The sequence below is a fragment of the Diadema antillarum genome, unplaced genomic scaffold, assembly GCF_040938485.1.
Source record: "Diadema antillarum isolate AM-2024a unplaced genomic scaffold, OU_Dant_1.0 seq00000715_RagTag, whole genome shotgun sequence".
NCBI classification, from domain to species: domain Eukaryota; kingdom Metazoa; phylum Echinodermata; class Echinoidea; order Diadematoida; family Diadematidae; genus Diadema; species Diadema antillarum.
The window spans coordinates 139423-157908 of NW_027271619.1; the positions used below are offsets into that span (position 1 = coordinate 139423).

The following is an 18486-nucleotide window of genomic DNA, read 5'->3' on the forward strand; positions in this document are numbered from 1 at the left end:
ATGACAATTCAGTGCTGACGCCCAAACTCCCCTTCGCAAAACAGAGAGACATATAAGACACCTACTGAATCTACTTAGGATGCCTGTGTGGGAATGAAACATGCAAAAACAAAATCTGCAATGGTATGAATGTACAAGTCACTCATCTGTGGACAGAGTAATCAGGAAGAAGAAATGTGTGGGTGGCTTATTATGATAATGGTCAGGTCTGTGGCACACAAGACTGCCCTTCCGGGGTCTGGCTGGCGGCCAGATTTTGGGTGCTCTTGGCCGACTGTTTTCTTTCCTCTTGAAAATGTGCATGTCTCACAGTCGGAATCGCTGGCTTTGTCGCCTCCCCTGCCTTCTTTTTCTCCTCTTCATTCATCCTCCTGCTGCTGAGGTTTGTGGCGACTGCATTCCGAGAATTAGCCTGTCTGTTGCATGGGTATTCTAGGGGCATGACCTGGTATACATGGCAAAGCAAGATACAAAACTTGTGGCTAGCCCGAGTTGATAGGTAAAGTCCTCCTCCGTCATTGTTCAACAGGAACCTGCTTGAATTCTGATCCCCATTTGCTGTGTATCAAGATGGCTTATTTTATAGGAAAATTCAAGTAACATTGAGTAAAATGATTCTAAAAAATGAAAAAAAAAATAGAATCAAAAGGGCAGGAAAATGAGAAATAATAAAATCTGCAAAGCAGAACGGGAGACTTGGTGTACTAAACATTGCAAAGATTGTGAATTGAACTCGAGTAGACCAAGTGGTAGAACCGTAATTAGATATGCACGAAGCAGCTTGTTTTGTTTAAAAAAATACTTTGTAATATATAATCTGGTAATTTTTTTTCTTCTCATATTCACGTCTGACCGTTTGGGCAATTCGTCAATTGTCTACGTAGCTAACTCTGTTCCTCCGAGTCTCTTGATGTTGGAGGTCTTTTATTGATGATGATGATGATTAGTTGAACTGCACGTTTGTACCATTCCATAATTCGGATGTGAGATGATGTCGTGCTGACCCAGCACAAGCGCTCGGTCCATGCGAAATAAGTGTGACTCGGCTCTTAATCTGTTGTGTCTCGGCATTGTCACAAGACTTGATTGATGTTGACTAATTAGATATTTAACTATGTAGTGGTGATACATGACTTTATATTGCCGATCTTGTATTTGATATGAGATTTTTTTTTATTGTTTTCTTCTTTTTTTTTTCTTTTTTTGTTTCGTTCCGAGTTCTTGTACAGGAAGGGGACAGTGTGGGTTTTGTCACTAATTATATCTCTTGTCTATCTATCTCTATCTCTCTCTTTGCATTTATTTGAACAGTACCAAAATGTACATTGCATTCAATATGAAATATTGCATGGAAAGAAGTGCACATTGAATCTTGTTGTACAGTGACCGTGGCATATAATAGAAAATCCGTAGATTGTGCCGTCTCTGATAACCCACTTTCCCCCTGCACCAGAGGAGACTTGCGGCGGATAGCAGCATGGCTGTGTTTCTTCTTTTTTCTTTCCTGTTTTTGTTTCCGCAGTGATCTCATACTTGTCATCGTCATTGGTTCATCCTCGTTCTCCATCGTTCAACAAAATGCTGTAAAAATTATTGAAAGAGAGAGTAAAAGTAGCAGCTATGTGACATGATTTTAATTTATCAATATATGGCACATAGCTCTGATATTGGATGGATTTTTAATTTATCTTCTTCTTTTTTTGCATATATATAGATATTATATATATTATAGTTCATCTTTTTAAATAATGAAAAGAAAAAAAGATTTTGATACTGGGTAGTAGGCTGTATTTCTTGTGGGTGGATGACACATATAATTGACTTCAATGGATGTATGTCTAACTTCTCAGTAACTTGTAATGGTTGCTTGTCTTTACAAGTTGGACAAAGTGATATGTGGCACATTTCTTTGAATAAGGCACAGGTGCATGTGTAGGCTAAGAGAGAAAGATGAACTTGCTTGTTTTAAGGAGGACATGTTCCTTTACTTGTATTCCCACTTTTGGGTGATTTGTTTTCTTTTCTTTATTGTTTTTCTTTATTATAGGCCGCACTTTGCCCATTGTACAATTTGGTGATGTATGCTCGACTTATAGTGACCCAGGCAGTATTTCTTCTCATTTTATAAACAGTTTCTGGGAGAGGAAAATGTAGCTTGTGAATCTTAGATTTTAGTTCGTGCACCCCTCTGAACCCCAGTTGAAGTTAGTTGCGTTTATCTCTTCTGAAAATATTTTTGTTTGATGGCATGGCCCTGTCGCCCCTGTTAAGATTTGGCCATGTCTTTGGGGCGGCAGATGCGCAGAAAGTGTGCTGAATCTTTGCCATTTTTGATATCTGTGATGGACCACACTCTCAAATGTGGTCTACTCATTCCCCATTCTTATATTTGTCCTAATTGCGTTGGGTTTTGTCCATTACGTGAGCCTTCCTTGTGAGTTTCCGAGAGGCATTTGCCTGAAGAAGAAGATTACACAGATGCAGGTTCTATGAAGATTACAAGCACCCATTTCCAACTCCCTTTATCCTATCCTCCCCCCCCCCATTTCTCCCGTGTTCGAGTGGCCAGCACTTCCGTGATGATAGCAAACGGAATTTTCACCAGCAAGTCGTTGGCCTTTTTTAACAGACGGTGTCGCGTAGAGCAAGTGAAAAGGGCTTCCATCGTAGCTCCTGATTATAACAGATCCTTCGGTCGTCGCTCGCTGAACCGGCCCCTCTACTCATCCCGGTCGGCGAGTGTACGAAGGAGTGCAGTTTAGGGATGTCGTAGAAGCGGAAATCTTTTGGTAGAATTTCACAAGGTATTCCCTATATCTGCATTCCCTTCATATAATACCTCTTGGCAGTCTCCACAGTGTTTATAAACTTAATCTGAGCCTGTACGTACTTATTTCCAAGGATGCAGCGCCAGTTGCGAGTCGATGGTGCTCGAATAAATGTGAATCGTATTTCAGACAATCCATCTATCCTTGCAGTTTGAAAATAAAAAACAGAAACTCAAAAATTAAACGAAGAGTGAACCGATATTCTGGAAGCTAAATCTTCTCAAATTTCAGCCTGTCATTCAGTTCTATCTTTAGATACATATTTTCTTCTTTGTTCATAGATATTCAATGTTGACAAAACAAGGTTTGTTGAGAAATTCCTATATTTTTTGTTCCTTTTTTGCTGGCTATTTTTCCCCGTGTGATCTCTTTCTCCAGAGGGACCAGTAGTGGTCATGGGCACCTGGGTTCTACTGGTGTAGTTGATGGAGAGGGACGGTTTCTGAATGTTGCTGTTACTATGGCATTCGCCCAAGAATTATGCATCCAATATTTTACCTGCTATTTATGTCTTCTTGCTGTGAAATCTAACTTAAAAGGAAACAAATCTTTCATGAGTTATCTCACCCGTTTGTTTGTTTGTTTGTGTTTTTTCCCCTTATCCAAAGACGGTAACATGGTTGTCCATCTTTTATCGATATATGAAGATTGTCTCACGTCGCCGAACCAGTCTACACTTTTGCATCATGTAACTCTCTTTATATATATACTGTTAATATGTATAACATGATATAGATAATTATTTACAGCATTTGTGAAATAGTAGGTGTAGCATATATTCCTTTCATTGCCACAAGTAGGAACACCGAATGAGGATAGTAAAATTTCCCCCAGCGAAATTTTTGAGAAGAAATTTCATGGTTCGAAAGTTATTTTTCAAATCTTATTTTTTTTTCACTGCTGTCCAGGTAGATAGATGACTCTTTATGTAATAATTAGAAGAGTAGCCATTTTCTTTATTCACAGATCAGAGGAATTTTGTTTTGCAAATGCGTTTTCAAGTTATTCCTATTATTTTTTTTTTAACTATTCTCCAAGATTGCTGGCTTAAGGGCTTGATTCTGTGTTGGTGGGTATGTATAAAATGAAAGAGCATGCATAGTATTTTTCCCCCTTTCTCTTTCTTTTTTTTTCCCCCCACAAAATTTGTACCAAACAGTAGATTGAATTTATATAGGTACATTGACAAGGAAAGTCAGCAATTTTGGATAACGTAATACTTTGTCATTCTTGGGCTCTAGTGTGTTTGTTAGTTATTAACTATTATGTCCTCATGTACCTGTACAGATATGTTCTCTGTATTTGCATAAAAACTGGTGAAGAAAAAAATATCTGCTTTACAATGATGAACATTTTCAAGAAAAAATATTAATTGTGTAGTGTACTGATTTGATGATGTATGTATGTGAGGTCAACTTCAACTATAACGGACATGAATTGATAAAATTTTGTCGTAAGCAGGAGACAAAAAGTGTAGATTTTTTGATGGTGGAATAAATATGAGAAAGATTTCTTAAGCAGGTCATGTGACATCCATCCAGTACAACGCTGCTGATGTAATTATCGCTGTTTATTTCCATGGGGACATGAATAAACACAACACATGATGTGGCAGCCGTGTTGTTAGCCGCCTTTTGAGATTTTTTCTGTCTAGTCAGAGTGCCTGCAGGGTGAAAAAGTGTTGGAGTGAAAATGGTAAATTTTGGTCATTTGAACTCGTAAACTTGTGTTCTCTGGCAGCTTGTAGTGTGTGTGCATGTTTGTGTGATCATGTTTGGAGGGTGGGGTTGGGTGCGGTGGGGGGTGGGGCAAGGAGGAAGGGGAAAGAAGGCTCTTTGATCCCCATTCCAAAGATCTTTGCGAGATGCCAAGTATGCACACACACACTCACACATCCACACACACATACATGCAATCCCAAGGATGGCACTCTACACATACAGACCAGGGAGGCATTTCATGAAGGAACTTGTCGGATAAAATGTCCGACAAGTCAATTATATCCAACAAGTTCAGAGAAATCAGCCAATCAGACTAAAGAATTTCTCAAAACTTGTCGGATTAAAAGAGACTGGTCAGATATTTTATCCGACAAGTTCCTTCATGAAATGGTCCCCAGGAAACACGAGGATTGTGCTGCAATGTCGACAAAAGACATAAGCCCATGCATTTTGTGGTGTAAACTTCAATCTTTCTCTATATCTCTCTCTCTTTGACATGACTTTGACATACCTTCAAGGAGAACAACATCAGAAGCAAGAAACCACAAGCATACGAATGGGTTACTTAGCAAAATTATGCTATGTGACTTTATTCTATTATAATTTTGTATTTTTTTCACTTTTTTTGTAGCAGTTAAGTGCAGACAATTATTAATGTACATAATAAATGAAGATGATGAAAATCAGTTATGTCTACAGCTTAAAGATAAACTACTGGGGTTAATATAACATGACAAACATCACATCATGAATGTATGATAAGCTGTTGCATAAAAAAAGAAAAAATATGAAAGTTTTAGTTTCTCACTAAAATAGCCACACAGATATACATGTATCTGGTATTTTCTTTTCAGATGGACGAATAAAAAAAAAAAAGAATTCTAGCGAACAAATGAAAAAGAGCTGTTGGAATAGCATATGATTTAAGAACAAGAATTCCCCTCCAATGAGCACAAAATCATCTCTCCACTGTGCAAACTGAAATACTCGACAGTCCCAATCTTATCACTGCCAGAAATTGGCATGTCCTGTCATAATGAGGTTGCCGGGACCACCAATCTTACCTTGTTCTGACCAGCACCTGGTAGGTGAACAAAAAACGCCAAACAAAAAACCCCAAACAAAAAAGACCAGCTAAATATGGTAAAGTAAAAATGGTGCTGAGTTCACCTTGTGAAGAGCAGTACATTGTTCTAAGCGAGCTCATTATAACAGGCTTTCTCTGTGTGACAATTTTTTACTGTCTCACTATACACACATTGCTTTGATTTCATAACAAACCGTAACAAACCAAGCTTTATCCCCACCTTGCATTAACATCAAAAATCAAAGATGGAAAACAAATGATTCTTATTAGTTTGCAGTGACCTGATTTATACTATTTTGTACGCAAGTGATTAGGTTGTAAGTTTGTATGTTTGCAATGTGTGTGTGTGTGTGTGTGTGTGTCGGGGGTGGGGGGGGGGGGCATGCAGTTGCCTTGGACAGAGATATAAATGGGCTCACTGTCACAGTATATGATGGTGGATCATTTGTTTTGGAACATATTCTATGACTACATGGGTCAAAGTTCACATTTACACGAGAAATCCAGGATCCACCATTTGGAGGTGATTTTTAAGTCTAAATCGGAAATTATGGAGTGAATTTCACATTTCACCAAAAATTCTGATGGCTAAAAATATTGCTAGCTTTGGTTTCACTCCTTTGTGTCACAAGATCTGCCTGTGAATGCTCATTTAGAGCCCATTAACACAACATGCACACTAATAATGCAGTTTTGTGTGTGATGTGAACTTTCAAGCTGAGCAGAGAATGAATTTGCACACACATACAGACACCCTCCCACCCACACATACAAACACACATGGGTCCTATCTATGCTATTGTACTTGTGAAAACACTACATGGGCATGTATATATCCTCACTAACTTTCAAAGAGTCCAGAAATTTTGATCATTATCCTATCTTTCTATTCAGCTTGGATAAGGACGAGATGAAGATTTTCACACCACAAGCACACAAGTTTACCCTTCCCAGACCTTCATCTAGAAACATCCAGGATACTGTTTATGCAAGCACAGCATTGTAACCAATAATGGCAATTTACTGATACAATGCCCCCCCCCCACAAACTAAGCTACAGCAACAATGCTGGTGCTTGGAATAAACATACAAACAAACAAACAAATCTGACTTTCTTTCTCTTGTATTAAATGTAATCACATTTTCACAGAGCTATGGTCAGATGGGAGTAAAGCATGCAAGGGGGCTAATACATTTTTTTTTTAAAATATAAAATTGGAATGATATTGACACTTTTATACCCTTCCTGTTTTTTTGTTACCACACACAAGAGAGAGAAAGAAGAAACTCCGTCATATCAAAGTCTCGAAGTATGCACTTATCCTTTGCTTCGGTGCAAATAGTATCTCACGATGAAAATTAATCTGTCAGGTTTGACTCAAGTAATGCATTTGACTGGGATCACATTAACAAATAACTACCCCAGTACAACTCCCCTGGGTCCCCTAGCTCCTTCTACCAAAATTTACATTTTCGAGAACTACATCTGCAACAATCGTCTTGTGTTCAGCGTTTGATCCTGAGGAAACGTGACACATAAATGCGTCTCTTTCCAAAGTCAACACACTGAAATCGCTTACCATTTGCAATACTGATGAAAATTGTGCTTTTTCGGTGTGAGTTTCTGTATGATAATAGATTGACTATCACTAGTAATGCCAATGTATACTACCACTCAGTGTCAGCTTAAGTTCTACACTACCTGATTTTACAATCTGAATTTCACTTGCACAGGACTGGATGCTATTAAACTTCTCTCTTTAAGAATCTGTGCAAACAAAATCAAGCTACAGATATTATTACTTGGCATACTTGGTATGACTGCTTTGGAAAAATGTTCCCTTTCTTTGGCAGATCATCCAAGGCATTGAGGGAATTTAAACAAGCTCAATTAAAAAAGAAAAAGCCTCAAGCAAAGGATCATACATCATGCTTACCCACAAAGAACAAAAGATAGATTTTTAAAAAAATGTTGCCAAGTGATTATCATCGCGGTGAAAAATACAATATATATACGAATTTTCATTCGAAAATACCTACCTACATACCTTCCAAATTTTTTTTTCTTTATAAACACAGAGGAAGACCCAATTTCTGCACATCAAAGTTATGCATTTATCCTACCTTGATAAAAACATACAAAAACGTGTTTTGACAAAACATATATATATTTCTACATACATGGTAAATAGATTATAGCTATGATACAAAGTGGTGCTCTGTTCACACTAAAATACGCTAGGAAACCTTCTGTATACGAAAGGCCTAGATAGTAGAGGGTATCGCCACTATTTTCATTTTTTTTTTTCTCATAGCTCTGCTTTCTTGGTTGAAAAGGGAAGATAGTTTTCAATGTCCATTCACATCAGCACAAATCTCTAAATATACAATTCACTTCATGTATGATGCCTTCCATCAATAAACAAAGATTATTCAGACACGAGCACATATACAACAGATACACAGCAGGGGGGATACAAACAATATAGCATTCTTGAAGTCTGTTGATCTCTTTACATATATCACTTCAACAACATTATTTGCATTTGATTTCAAATCACAGTCATTCCTTAGCTTTGAAGAATTCACGACTGACATGATCCTGTTTGTTACGTTGCATTGGTATCACACCGTGAAGGAAATGCAAATTCATTACTAAGACAACAGATTAAGTAGAAGATAGATTAGGTGTGGAAATGTGGTACAATTCAAAATGAAATACATCTATTCTGCATTTCTATGCATTGCAACATCTCTCAACCAATTGAGAGGCACATTTCGGGAAAGAAGAAGAGAGTATAATAATGACAATTGTAATTAGACATTGGATACAATACTGATCACACTTCTCATTAATTTTTTTTTTCCGGTTTCCTCACACACAGATGGTGTTGCTTGGAACCCCGCTCTGCCTTTGAATATCCTAACGGCATGGTCAACAAACTTTCCCACTACATTTGAATATGTGCAGTGTGAAAAAAAGAAAATATGATCTATATTTTAGCTACAATTCATCTATTTCCATATACAGACAACAATGATAATGCTGATGACAGGAAAAAAAATTGCAATACGTGTCATCATCACTATCACCATCTCATTCAAATGAAGAGTTTTATCGCAAAACATGTTCAACTCCACACTTGTTTAAGTTGAAATATTTCTGATTAGAGGTTCTAAACAAAAAAATTATTTTCAATCATAACTTCAAGAATATTCCTTACAGGTGAGGGGTATCACTGGAAAGGTTCTATTTTGCTCTATTTGATGATGAACTTACTTTAAAATGTTTGAAAATGATGCTTAGCCCATTTCGTGATAAAACCCTTCAAATATTCTCTGAAACAGGCAGCTCCCCTTCAGTGGAGTCATCAGATTTGTTGCTGTCATCAAAGTTTTGAAACAAGTGCCACTCACAGTTGTTTTGAAAGCTTGTATTTTAGGGAAAACAAGGGGGAGGGGGATTAATGACACAAGCTCCATTTTTCACTCAAACACAAGATGTTTAAATTGAAATGAGTTTAATCATCCCACCCTGTCAGGGAATAAAACTTTAGTTCCCTTGACGATATCGCATGTTGCATCCTCAATGCACACTCACACTCGAGAGCTACACGCTTTATGTATTGACTTACAACTAAAGTTTGAATGGGGCTATTTTAGACAGACAAACTCAGTAAAGCTGACTGTCTTCAAAATGATACATGAAAAAAAAAAACTTACAAACAACGATACAAATCTTGGTCCTCTCTTGCACTCGAAAACACGATCCTGTCTTCGTTCGAGTCAACACTCTGTTCACAGGAGTGAAAACAATAACAAACACTTTGTTCCTATCTGACAACTTTGAAAAGGTTGGATGTGGCGTAATGCCTCTAACTGGCAAAACTTTTGGACCCCTTCTATCGCTCACCCAGACACAAGAGAGGAATAAAATCTTTTGAGCTCTTTCCCAGAGCCTTCCCTTAAAGAGGTGCATTAAATTGTAAATCTGTTTGATTCGTGGCCATAGCGGCAGCCATTTTTTACTCATATCAAACTAATAACTGCAACTCTGTATATTTATATCTATATAAAATTTGGTTGCATTTGACAGCAGAAATAGCCAACACAATTAGCGCTTAGAACAATCCGTCCAAAAAATGCATTGATAAGTTTTGGAAACTCGGAAGCGAAGAATCAGCGTCGATCACGCGCAACTGATCAAATGGATGACTGCAATCGCACACGATGCAGGATTTCAACTCTTAAATGCAGTTGATAGTGTACCATTACGATGCGTGATCAAAGACTTACCAGTGTTAGAAATGAGAATGACGAAAGGTTAGGAAGAAGACACTGTGGCTATCTACAAAAAGCGACGACACTCTCATGCACCGACAAGAACTTGCTGCAGGATGGCATTTTAAGATCTCACTAGAGAGCCGACATTGGCAGGTGCTTACGTGACATGGTTGGATCAGAAGCAAAGACAAAAAAAAAAGAAGAAGAAGAATGATCTACAAAATCTTTATTCTTATAGAATGCTGCCTACTCTCATTGCATGGAACATGCACGGTACTTCTGGTTTGATCTTGCTCTGAAAAGAAAAACAACTCAGCGCATGAGTTGCATAAGTCCAACTCTGACAAACTTTGTAATATGATAAAAAAAAGACGAACAGAGGAGCAAATGATGACAACCCAATGCATTTCCTTGGCGGACGGTGAACAAAGGCTGAGAACTGAAGCAGGTATCCGCCAGCGCCCGCAAACCTGCCGCAAAACACTTCTCGCGGCGTCACACCCTCACTGTCATGCTGATGCGTTGCTAAAGGTGCTGCGAAAGACAGAGGGGGGAAGGGATGACGTGGATGGTATCGGGCAAAAAAAGAAACTGACCGCAAATTTCTATCTTCGGTTGAGTTCCGATTTGATGGCTGCAGGGGAGGAAAGAAAAATACACAGATGATACATCTTCGGTCAAACGTGAAGTGATTAACACGTAATGGTTCAGAACAAGGGATTTCCAACATCATCATCAATAGAGTTTTGTAAGGGTACGAAGTTACGAATTGATTTTTCTCAGAGCTGAAAAAACTGGATTTACTGTTTCAGCAAGTTTTATTTCTCCACTGGTATACAAAAGAAAAATAAGTATGACAATATCAAACATATTCATATACTGACCTGCTTTAAACTCGTGCAGTATTTAGCAGGAGATGACTTTTGAATAAGATAATTCAGATGAGTGCAATATAAGGGAGTTAAAATTTGATTTGAGTGTGTGCTATGGGAGGAGGCTAAGGATGTTGCTGAATGCATCGTTCACATAAAGAGGTTGGCTGCATATATCTCAAGTTGACACAGAAACTGTGGGTCACCTTTGTACTGAGCAACAAAAAAACAACAACAAAAAGTGATATGAATGGCATCAATGACAAGTGAGTACTTGCTGGTGGAGGCAATATACTCTGATACTGCCTTTCAGTCCAGTCAATATCACATATGAATATTATATTGCATGGTGACAGTGACTGTTGCCCTGGGTGACTCACCATCAATGATCTCCTGCTTCGTCTTCTGCAGCTCCTTTCGCATCTCCGACAGAATCTCCTGCTTGAGTTTCTCATAGTCCAGCGAGCCCCCTCCGTTCCCTCCCGGCCCGCTGCCCCCGTTGCCGTTGAGCTGGGTGTTGGACGGTCTCCGCCTGTGGGGTGCAGTCCGCAAAGAGTGCAATTAATGCTAGAACCGACAAGACATTCACTGATAAAGGTTGTCAGAACTAAACGATAAGACCTATGATGTGGGGTTAGAAACATGCATCTGAGACACATTAGCCCATCTCTTGATTTGAGTAACTACGAGCTCAGGGACAACTCTGAGCTGAGAGTGGCGGAAGTCTTCCAATGCACATTATAACCCAACCAAAACACTCAAATTGTATTTTTGTGTGTGCCTGTCTAATGACCACAACCAACATCAGAACTACAGTTTTAACTACATCACTCAGGGTATTTCCATAACAGAAAGAATCTTGACTTGATTTTTTTTTTCATCTTTGCTTACATCTCTTAGTATTTTCCAATGATTCCCATTCATACAGTGATAGTCCTCATGTTTATACTGACACCTGTCATATCTCAAAATGAGCTTTGCTTGGTTTTTTTTTCTGTCTCTCTCTCTTTCTGTATATGACCCCGTAACATTTTACATATGACCTATGAACCCATCCAAATTGAACACTCTGACAGCGATAAGTCTTGAAGCTGGAGAATGAGATTCTGACCTAGCCTTCCATTCAAACTGTGTTATCCCAAGACTAGGCATGATGACCAGAAAAAGTAATACAGTCAAACCTGTCTACAGCCACCATCGTCTATAGCGGCCACCTGCCATATGCGACCACTAAACACAACCCCCCACCCCCCCCCCCCCCCCCCCCCCAAGAGAAAAGCCATGTTAACAGTCCTGTCTATAATGGCCACCTGTCCACAATGGCAACTTTTTTTATCTCCCTTGGGTGGCCGCTATAGACGAGTTTGACTGTATTATTGAGAAGTTTGAAAAAAAAAGGAAGGTGATTATATCATGCTTTATTATTACTATTATTATTATTATTATTATTATTATTATTATTATTATTATTATTATTATTATTATTATTATTATTATTATTATTATTATCATTATTATCATTTTGTTGAGGTGAGAGAAAGAGAGGGGAATAAATGAAATAGCAAACTGTAAAGTCACATACATGACTTTGGCTTGAAATAGTAAAGTGAACCACAATCTACACACATCTCTCCCTGGGAATCAATGAAATATAGATGTTGCAGTGTAACTGTGTACAAATTGTTAGATTAGACATTAGTACCAGCTGGCTCATGTGAGTGCTCTTTTATTTCTTTTTTTGTGTGTGTGTGCAAACTATTACCCATCTGTGGTGGTATGAATAGGATATCATCAACTGATTTCAGTAGAAATTGAATGGCTAGGAAAGAGAGTTGTATTTTTTCTTTTTCTTCTTGCAAGAATCACAAGATCAATTTGCTCGCAATATCTGCTAGCACTTATTGCAAGGCAATTTCATTTTGCTTTCACCATTAATTTTGTAGCAATTCTGATGGAAACGTGGTACAACAGGTGTAAAGACAGCGTGCACTGCACAAGCATTGCACCCTTCCCTAAGACATTACCATTTGATAAAAAGCTTGCTTTCAAAAAAAAAAAAAAAAGAAAGAAAAGAAAATAGGGGATGAACGTAAAATAAAGGCATGCAGAAAATATGTCCAAGCCCCCTGGCTAAGAAAAAGAAGAAGAAGAAAAAATAACATTGCTGATACTTGCAGGAAGAGGCAATTGATCGCAATCCCAATTTTCAATGCAAGGCACTGCTGCATGAAAGACGTCTTTACAAGCATACACGCAAATTATGTAATCATCTACCTGATCATCTACTGAATGCATTTCCTTTCCTTTAATCTAACATAGCCACTATCTGACTCATAATAATACATATTTTGTGGGGGTGAATTACCTAACAGCAAGACTACAATAAAACGCAATATACGAGTAGTAAGTAAATATTGAATGCAACTGAGTGAATATTAAAGTCCCAAGTGCTGGACTAAACACCGTAGCTTGATATAAATGCCAAGTTGCACTTGATTTTCACATAGGCATCGAGACAAATACGTTTTTGTTTTTCATTTCAGTGCCGCAGGGCCATGCATTGGAGGGTTCAGAACAGAAACTGCTAGCTGTGTGGTGAGAGACTAATTGGCCAAGGTCCATGACACTGGTGCCCTGGACAACAGTCATGCAAACTACGCGATCCTCCCTCTTTCACCCCAGCAATTTTTTGTTTTGTTTTTTTGAAGAAGAAGGTGGTAGATGTTTGCGCATACACGTAAATTGTGTAGAAAAACAACAGCACAGAAGTTGAGGCGTAGCTGCCCCTTGCATGATACATGCATCAACATGAGGCAAAGCAAGCAATGTCTCATTTCCATAACTGGCTAAAATACGTCCAAAAAATCTGAGCAAAAAACCCCAATAAATCCAACTAACAACAACAACAAACAACGATAACAAATAAAAACTTGAAGAGAAAGAAAACATTAAAATAGGAGGCATAGAAATTGCATTTGGAGGTGCAAGAATGGAGTCAGATGTTACAATGGATGCTGAATGACTTGCGAGTGCACTTACCTCTATCATCATCAACATCCATATTGTTTGAATGATGGCTTTCCTTTGTTTATAAAGGCACATTTTTTTTTTTTCGTGTGTGCACGATTCTGCTGATGCTTTGTGAAATGTATAATGTACATACCAAGCTTCCACTAACACACATTTTATTTTCGCCACCAATTGAGGTTTAGTGAGTTTTGTGTCCCTATCATTGCCAGTTAATAGTGTTCTTGTGTTATTGATGATTACTGCAAGTTATCGTCCACACTTCCCATTAACATTATCTAGCCAGCAGGTGATTAAGACTTTAGTGACTCTTCCAGGAACATTGTATGTGCAAGTTAGTGATGGCGGTTAGATATAGTACACATTTTTCAAGTTTAGCGTATTCAAGAAAGCATCTTTTCTCAACATATTTGTTTTTGTTTTGTTTAACCTGAAACCTTTCTGCCCCTTAGAAGTAGATGGGTAGCTCTGGAAATGTGTAACATAAGAAATGTAAATACAATATCTGTTCATAGACTTGCAGAATTTTTTGTATCTTTTTTTTCAAAATTTTGAAACTCCCTTACCAGAAATAATCAAATGAATAAAACAAAAAAGAGCAACACGTGCTAAATGGCTTGCAAACCAAACCAAAACTCTGAATAATCCCCACATTTCAGTCATGCTTAACAGAGCAGAAAAATGTTCACCAAAAACCCAATGAAAAATTCATGCAACCCATACTCAGCAATAGGGGGAAAAAAAATAAGTAAATAATCATGTGAAAGCAGCCAGAAACCAGTGATAGGTTGAAGTTAAGTGAGTGAGTGAATGTAAAATTCACTTTCTACTCCTTTTTTCTTTTAATTCTTTTTTTTCCCTTTGCTTTCTATACTATCAGTCAGTCCAGGTGCAAGTCAGTATGAAAGAATCTAAACAATATGGCTCATACCAAATTTTTGGTTAATGTTAGCTCTTCTTACCCAAGAGGCCTAGGGGACTGATTGCTTGAGGGGGGTGCCCCTACCGGGGGACGCACACCGGGCACCTGCTGCTGGCGACCACTTTTGTTGTTATTTTGTTTCGTTTCGTTTTTGTAATTTCATTTGATTGATGATGGAGGTTTTTTTTTTTTTTTTGGGGGGGGGGGTTGTTGTTGGTATATTATGAAAAGAGGGCGGATATAGAAGCAAAAAGTTAACACGATTAACAAGCAACATGAAGCAACAACATGTAGAACGCACAAGTAGATTAATAAGATTGTATACAGACACAAGTGGAGAAAGAGACAGAGATAGACAGAATGATGAACAAAGAGAGATATATAGAGAGATAGAAAGAATAAGGGATAAAGAGACATAGACAAATGAGAGATAAGGAGAGAAAGAGAAAGATGGGGAGAAAAAGAGAGATAGATAAAAAGAATGGCAGATAAAAAGAGAAAGAGAAAGAATGGGCAATACAGAGAGAGATATAAAGGAAGAACAGGAGATAAAGAGAGATAGATACATACATATAAAGAATGGGAAATATATATATATATATATAGAGAGAGAGAGAGAGTGACAGAGACGATGGTCTAGGCGTGCATATACATATACACATACATACATATATACACATGTATATATATGAATAAATTCCATTGGCTAGTTGGATGGCATAGTAAGTTAGACATTGATCTCCACTACTCTTCTTGTTATTCCAACCTATCAATTATGACATCCATATCATTGTAAGCTTGTTAGACTTTTCTAGTACTGATTCCAAAGCTTGGCAGAGGCACAAATTTACATATTTACATGTCAAATGAAATGAACAAAACTACATGTAATTGCAGATAATACATAATTGAAATACTCGTCCATTATCATCAGATATTTACAAAGGAGATATTTGTGTCTCCCTACTTTTTTATATTCTTAAAACTTTTTTCTCTGCATGAAGATTGCATCATGACAGATATTCCTTAAAGTATTCTGGAAAAAAAGACTTTCGAAGGATGCAACCACAAGAAATGGAATACATCTCAAAAGAAAACCTCTAGAAATATTTCAATAGGTCCAAGAAAGCCTCAATAACTCCACAAGTTTTTTTTTTCATTTTGTTTTGCTGTGCTTGCTTGTTTGTTTGTTTTCTTCACTAAACTTGAGAGTAATTTTTAATAAAAAAGACATCTTTGGTGGTACAGGAGTGAAGAGGGCATTTTTGCACTAGAAATGGCTATTAGCAGACTTTAATCTAATGAGTGCTGTGGCAAAAAAAAAAAAAAAATGGCTTTGCTGATGGAAGAGCAGCATTAGATTATGTCACAGACAACCCACACAGATGTTACACCATCAATGTTTGATGTTCCCAATGATTAAATTTATTTTCATACACACTTTTTTGTCAATATAGAAAAAACATTGTAGAAGGAATAGCATTTCCAAGTACTATATACGAAATATATTTTGCGGATTTCAACTTCGCGAATTGTGCAAGTTAACTGATATGCACAGAAATTAAGATATCATGAAAAATAATGCCTCCAGATATAAGATGCACTCTGTAGCATCTCCGGGTCGGAAAATCACATTTTTTTCGCCTGAAAATAAATTACCTCATTTCTCGAATCCGTCAATGCGGCTGTTGCTCATGTATTCAACCATGTGCCAAATCGTCATGGAAGTCCCAATTCACATCATATCACACTTGCAAAATATATAGCGTAGACAGTACATATGATTATACGGCTCGCTGCATAAATCTTATCGTACAGACTGAAGTAAAAGACAGCATTGTACGTAATGTAGAGTGACATGTACATCGGCGCTTTGAATACGGTTAATCACATCAATCACAGAGCCGGGACACGATAGGTGTAACAAGGCGATTAAATCTCTCATAATCAAAGGGACATCCCACGTAAGTACATTCATCTCCCTTTCCATTGTACATCAAAACATAACATTCCAACTTAAATGCCCACTTACATAGTGGTTTTGTAATGCTTGTGCATAAGGAACATACGATGAATGGTGTCAAAGTTAATAGCTAAGAGGTGGTAATAGAGAGTGCTTTATTACTGTTATCAATTTCCCTTGTGCATTATGACTCTCCAGGTGGTTGAAGCAGAAGAGGAGGAGTATATTATGATTATGTTGAGAAGAGGCGTATAATTTTGATTATGTTGAAGAGGAGATGCTGACCACCACCAGGTTCGGACAAAAGGAGTCGTCTTACCCTCCTGGAGGTGATGGCGGGAGGTCCTTGCCACCCACCTGACTCAGTGGTCTGGGGGCGACAGGTATCTGGGGGAGGGGTTTGACCGTGGCGGGGGACACAATGGCCGACATCGGCCTGACTTGACTCCTGGGGCCGTGTATTGGGGGGGGGGGGCGGGGACCCCCCGACAAATGATGATGTCACAGTTTAGATTTCATGGGGGAGGGGGGAGAGGGGGAGATTTGGTCAGATGACAGCAAGTGAGGTCGAAGGAGGTAGAGTTCGTGGGGGGGAGGGGGATGGAAGGTTGGGAAGAGGAGTGATGGAGAAAAGGGGTGGGTTTTAGTCAGCTCAGATCATTTCATATTTCATGTTGATAATGTTTCATTATTTCAGCTTTAGCTGGACATAGCTGAAGGTGCAATCAAATTCAAAGGATCAAAAAGAAATGAAACAAACCAGATCCCTCTTGGGCTTCATATTGTGGCCGTTTAGCCCTTTCTCTACCAATGAGTCAAATGAGCAGAAATTTCCACACACAAACCTATGGGCAGGTAATATAATTTGGCACAAAGGGGGGGGGGGGGGTAAAGGTTCCCTCTCGAATGTGGAACCTAAATGTGTTGGTAGGAGCATACATCTGCTACATACCATGAAGGGGGTCTGAAACAAGAATGGGTTCATTGTAGCTTCAAATGATAACTCATAAAGAATACCACATGGCATGAAAGAAATGAGACCTATGTAACATCTGATGAACATTGGAAGAGGATAGGGGTTGGTAGAGAGGGCAGTACAGTTTAAGGAAGTATGTATGGAAGAGGTCTCCTCATCATCAGGAAACCTGAAATACTGTGTCTCCTGTACAATTGTATGTGTGTGCATGTTTGAGTGTGTTTCTATGTGTAGGTAGACATAGTTATATTCAGATAGGGTTGGTTGGTTGACGAAAAGAAAAACATGCACTTTATTTCATCACGATAGATATGAATTGATTACTCCGTTTCTGCTCATCTACCTCTCACAGATGTCTGAAAAATGTGGTCTAATACAAACCATTCTACGACCTCTGACATGCAGTGGGTACATACACCACTCCTATGCCCAAAGTGAGAGGGACCAACCACCATTTTCCCCCCTGTGCACTTTGACATGGCCAGTGCATAGCAATCATACATGCGAATGACTTTGATGTACATTTAGGAATGCAATATACAATAAGTTTTCCCTTTGTCTATAGTATGATATAGTGAATGACTACAATTTTTTTTCTTCTAATTTTACACTGTTAAGAAGTGGAAGAGCTGGGGGTAATATCTAGAAAACTCTATACAACTTCTATGTGCATGTAGCTATGATTTTGTTGCAAGTTGTCATGTACTAAAAGGGCAAAGGTCACTAAATATGACGCATGATGTGCCTCTTTTTCCCTAATACTGCCTTTTAGCCTTTATTTCCCTTTTTATTTAATTTTCTTTATT

At 38.2% G+C, this 18486-nt stretch overlaps 1 protein-coding gene across 2 annotated transcripts in view; it reads right to left on the reverse strand.

Moving 5' to 3' along the window:
• Positions 1-5979: 5979 nt before the first annotated feature.
• The window catches only part of LOC139737907 (uncharacterized), a 35796-nt gene continuing 23289 nt past the window's right edge, over positions 5980-18486 (reverse strand). The window contains exons 8-10 of one of the 2 annotated variants that reach the window (XM_071648574.1): positions 14782-14862; positions 11173-11324; positions 5980-10554 (exon numbers count right to left, since the gene is read on the reverse strand). In XM_071648574.1, coding sequence (XP_071504675.1) covers positions 10526-10554; positions 11173-11324; positions 14782-14862 — 262 coding nt within the window. In that variant the 3' untranslated portion in view covers positions 5980-10525. The remainder of the gene's footprint in view (positions 10555-11172; positions 11325-14781; positions 14863-18486) is intronic. The other variant, XM_071648575.1, reaches the window with a different exon arrangement.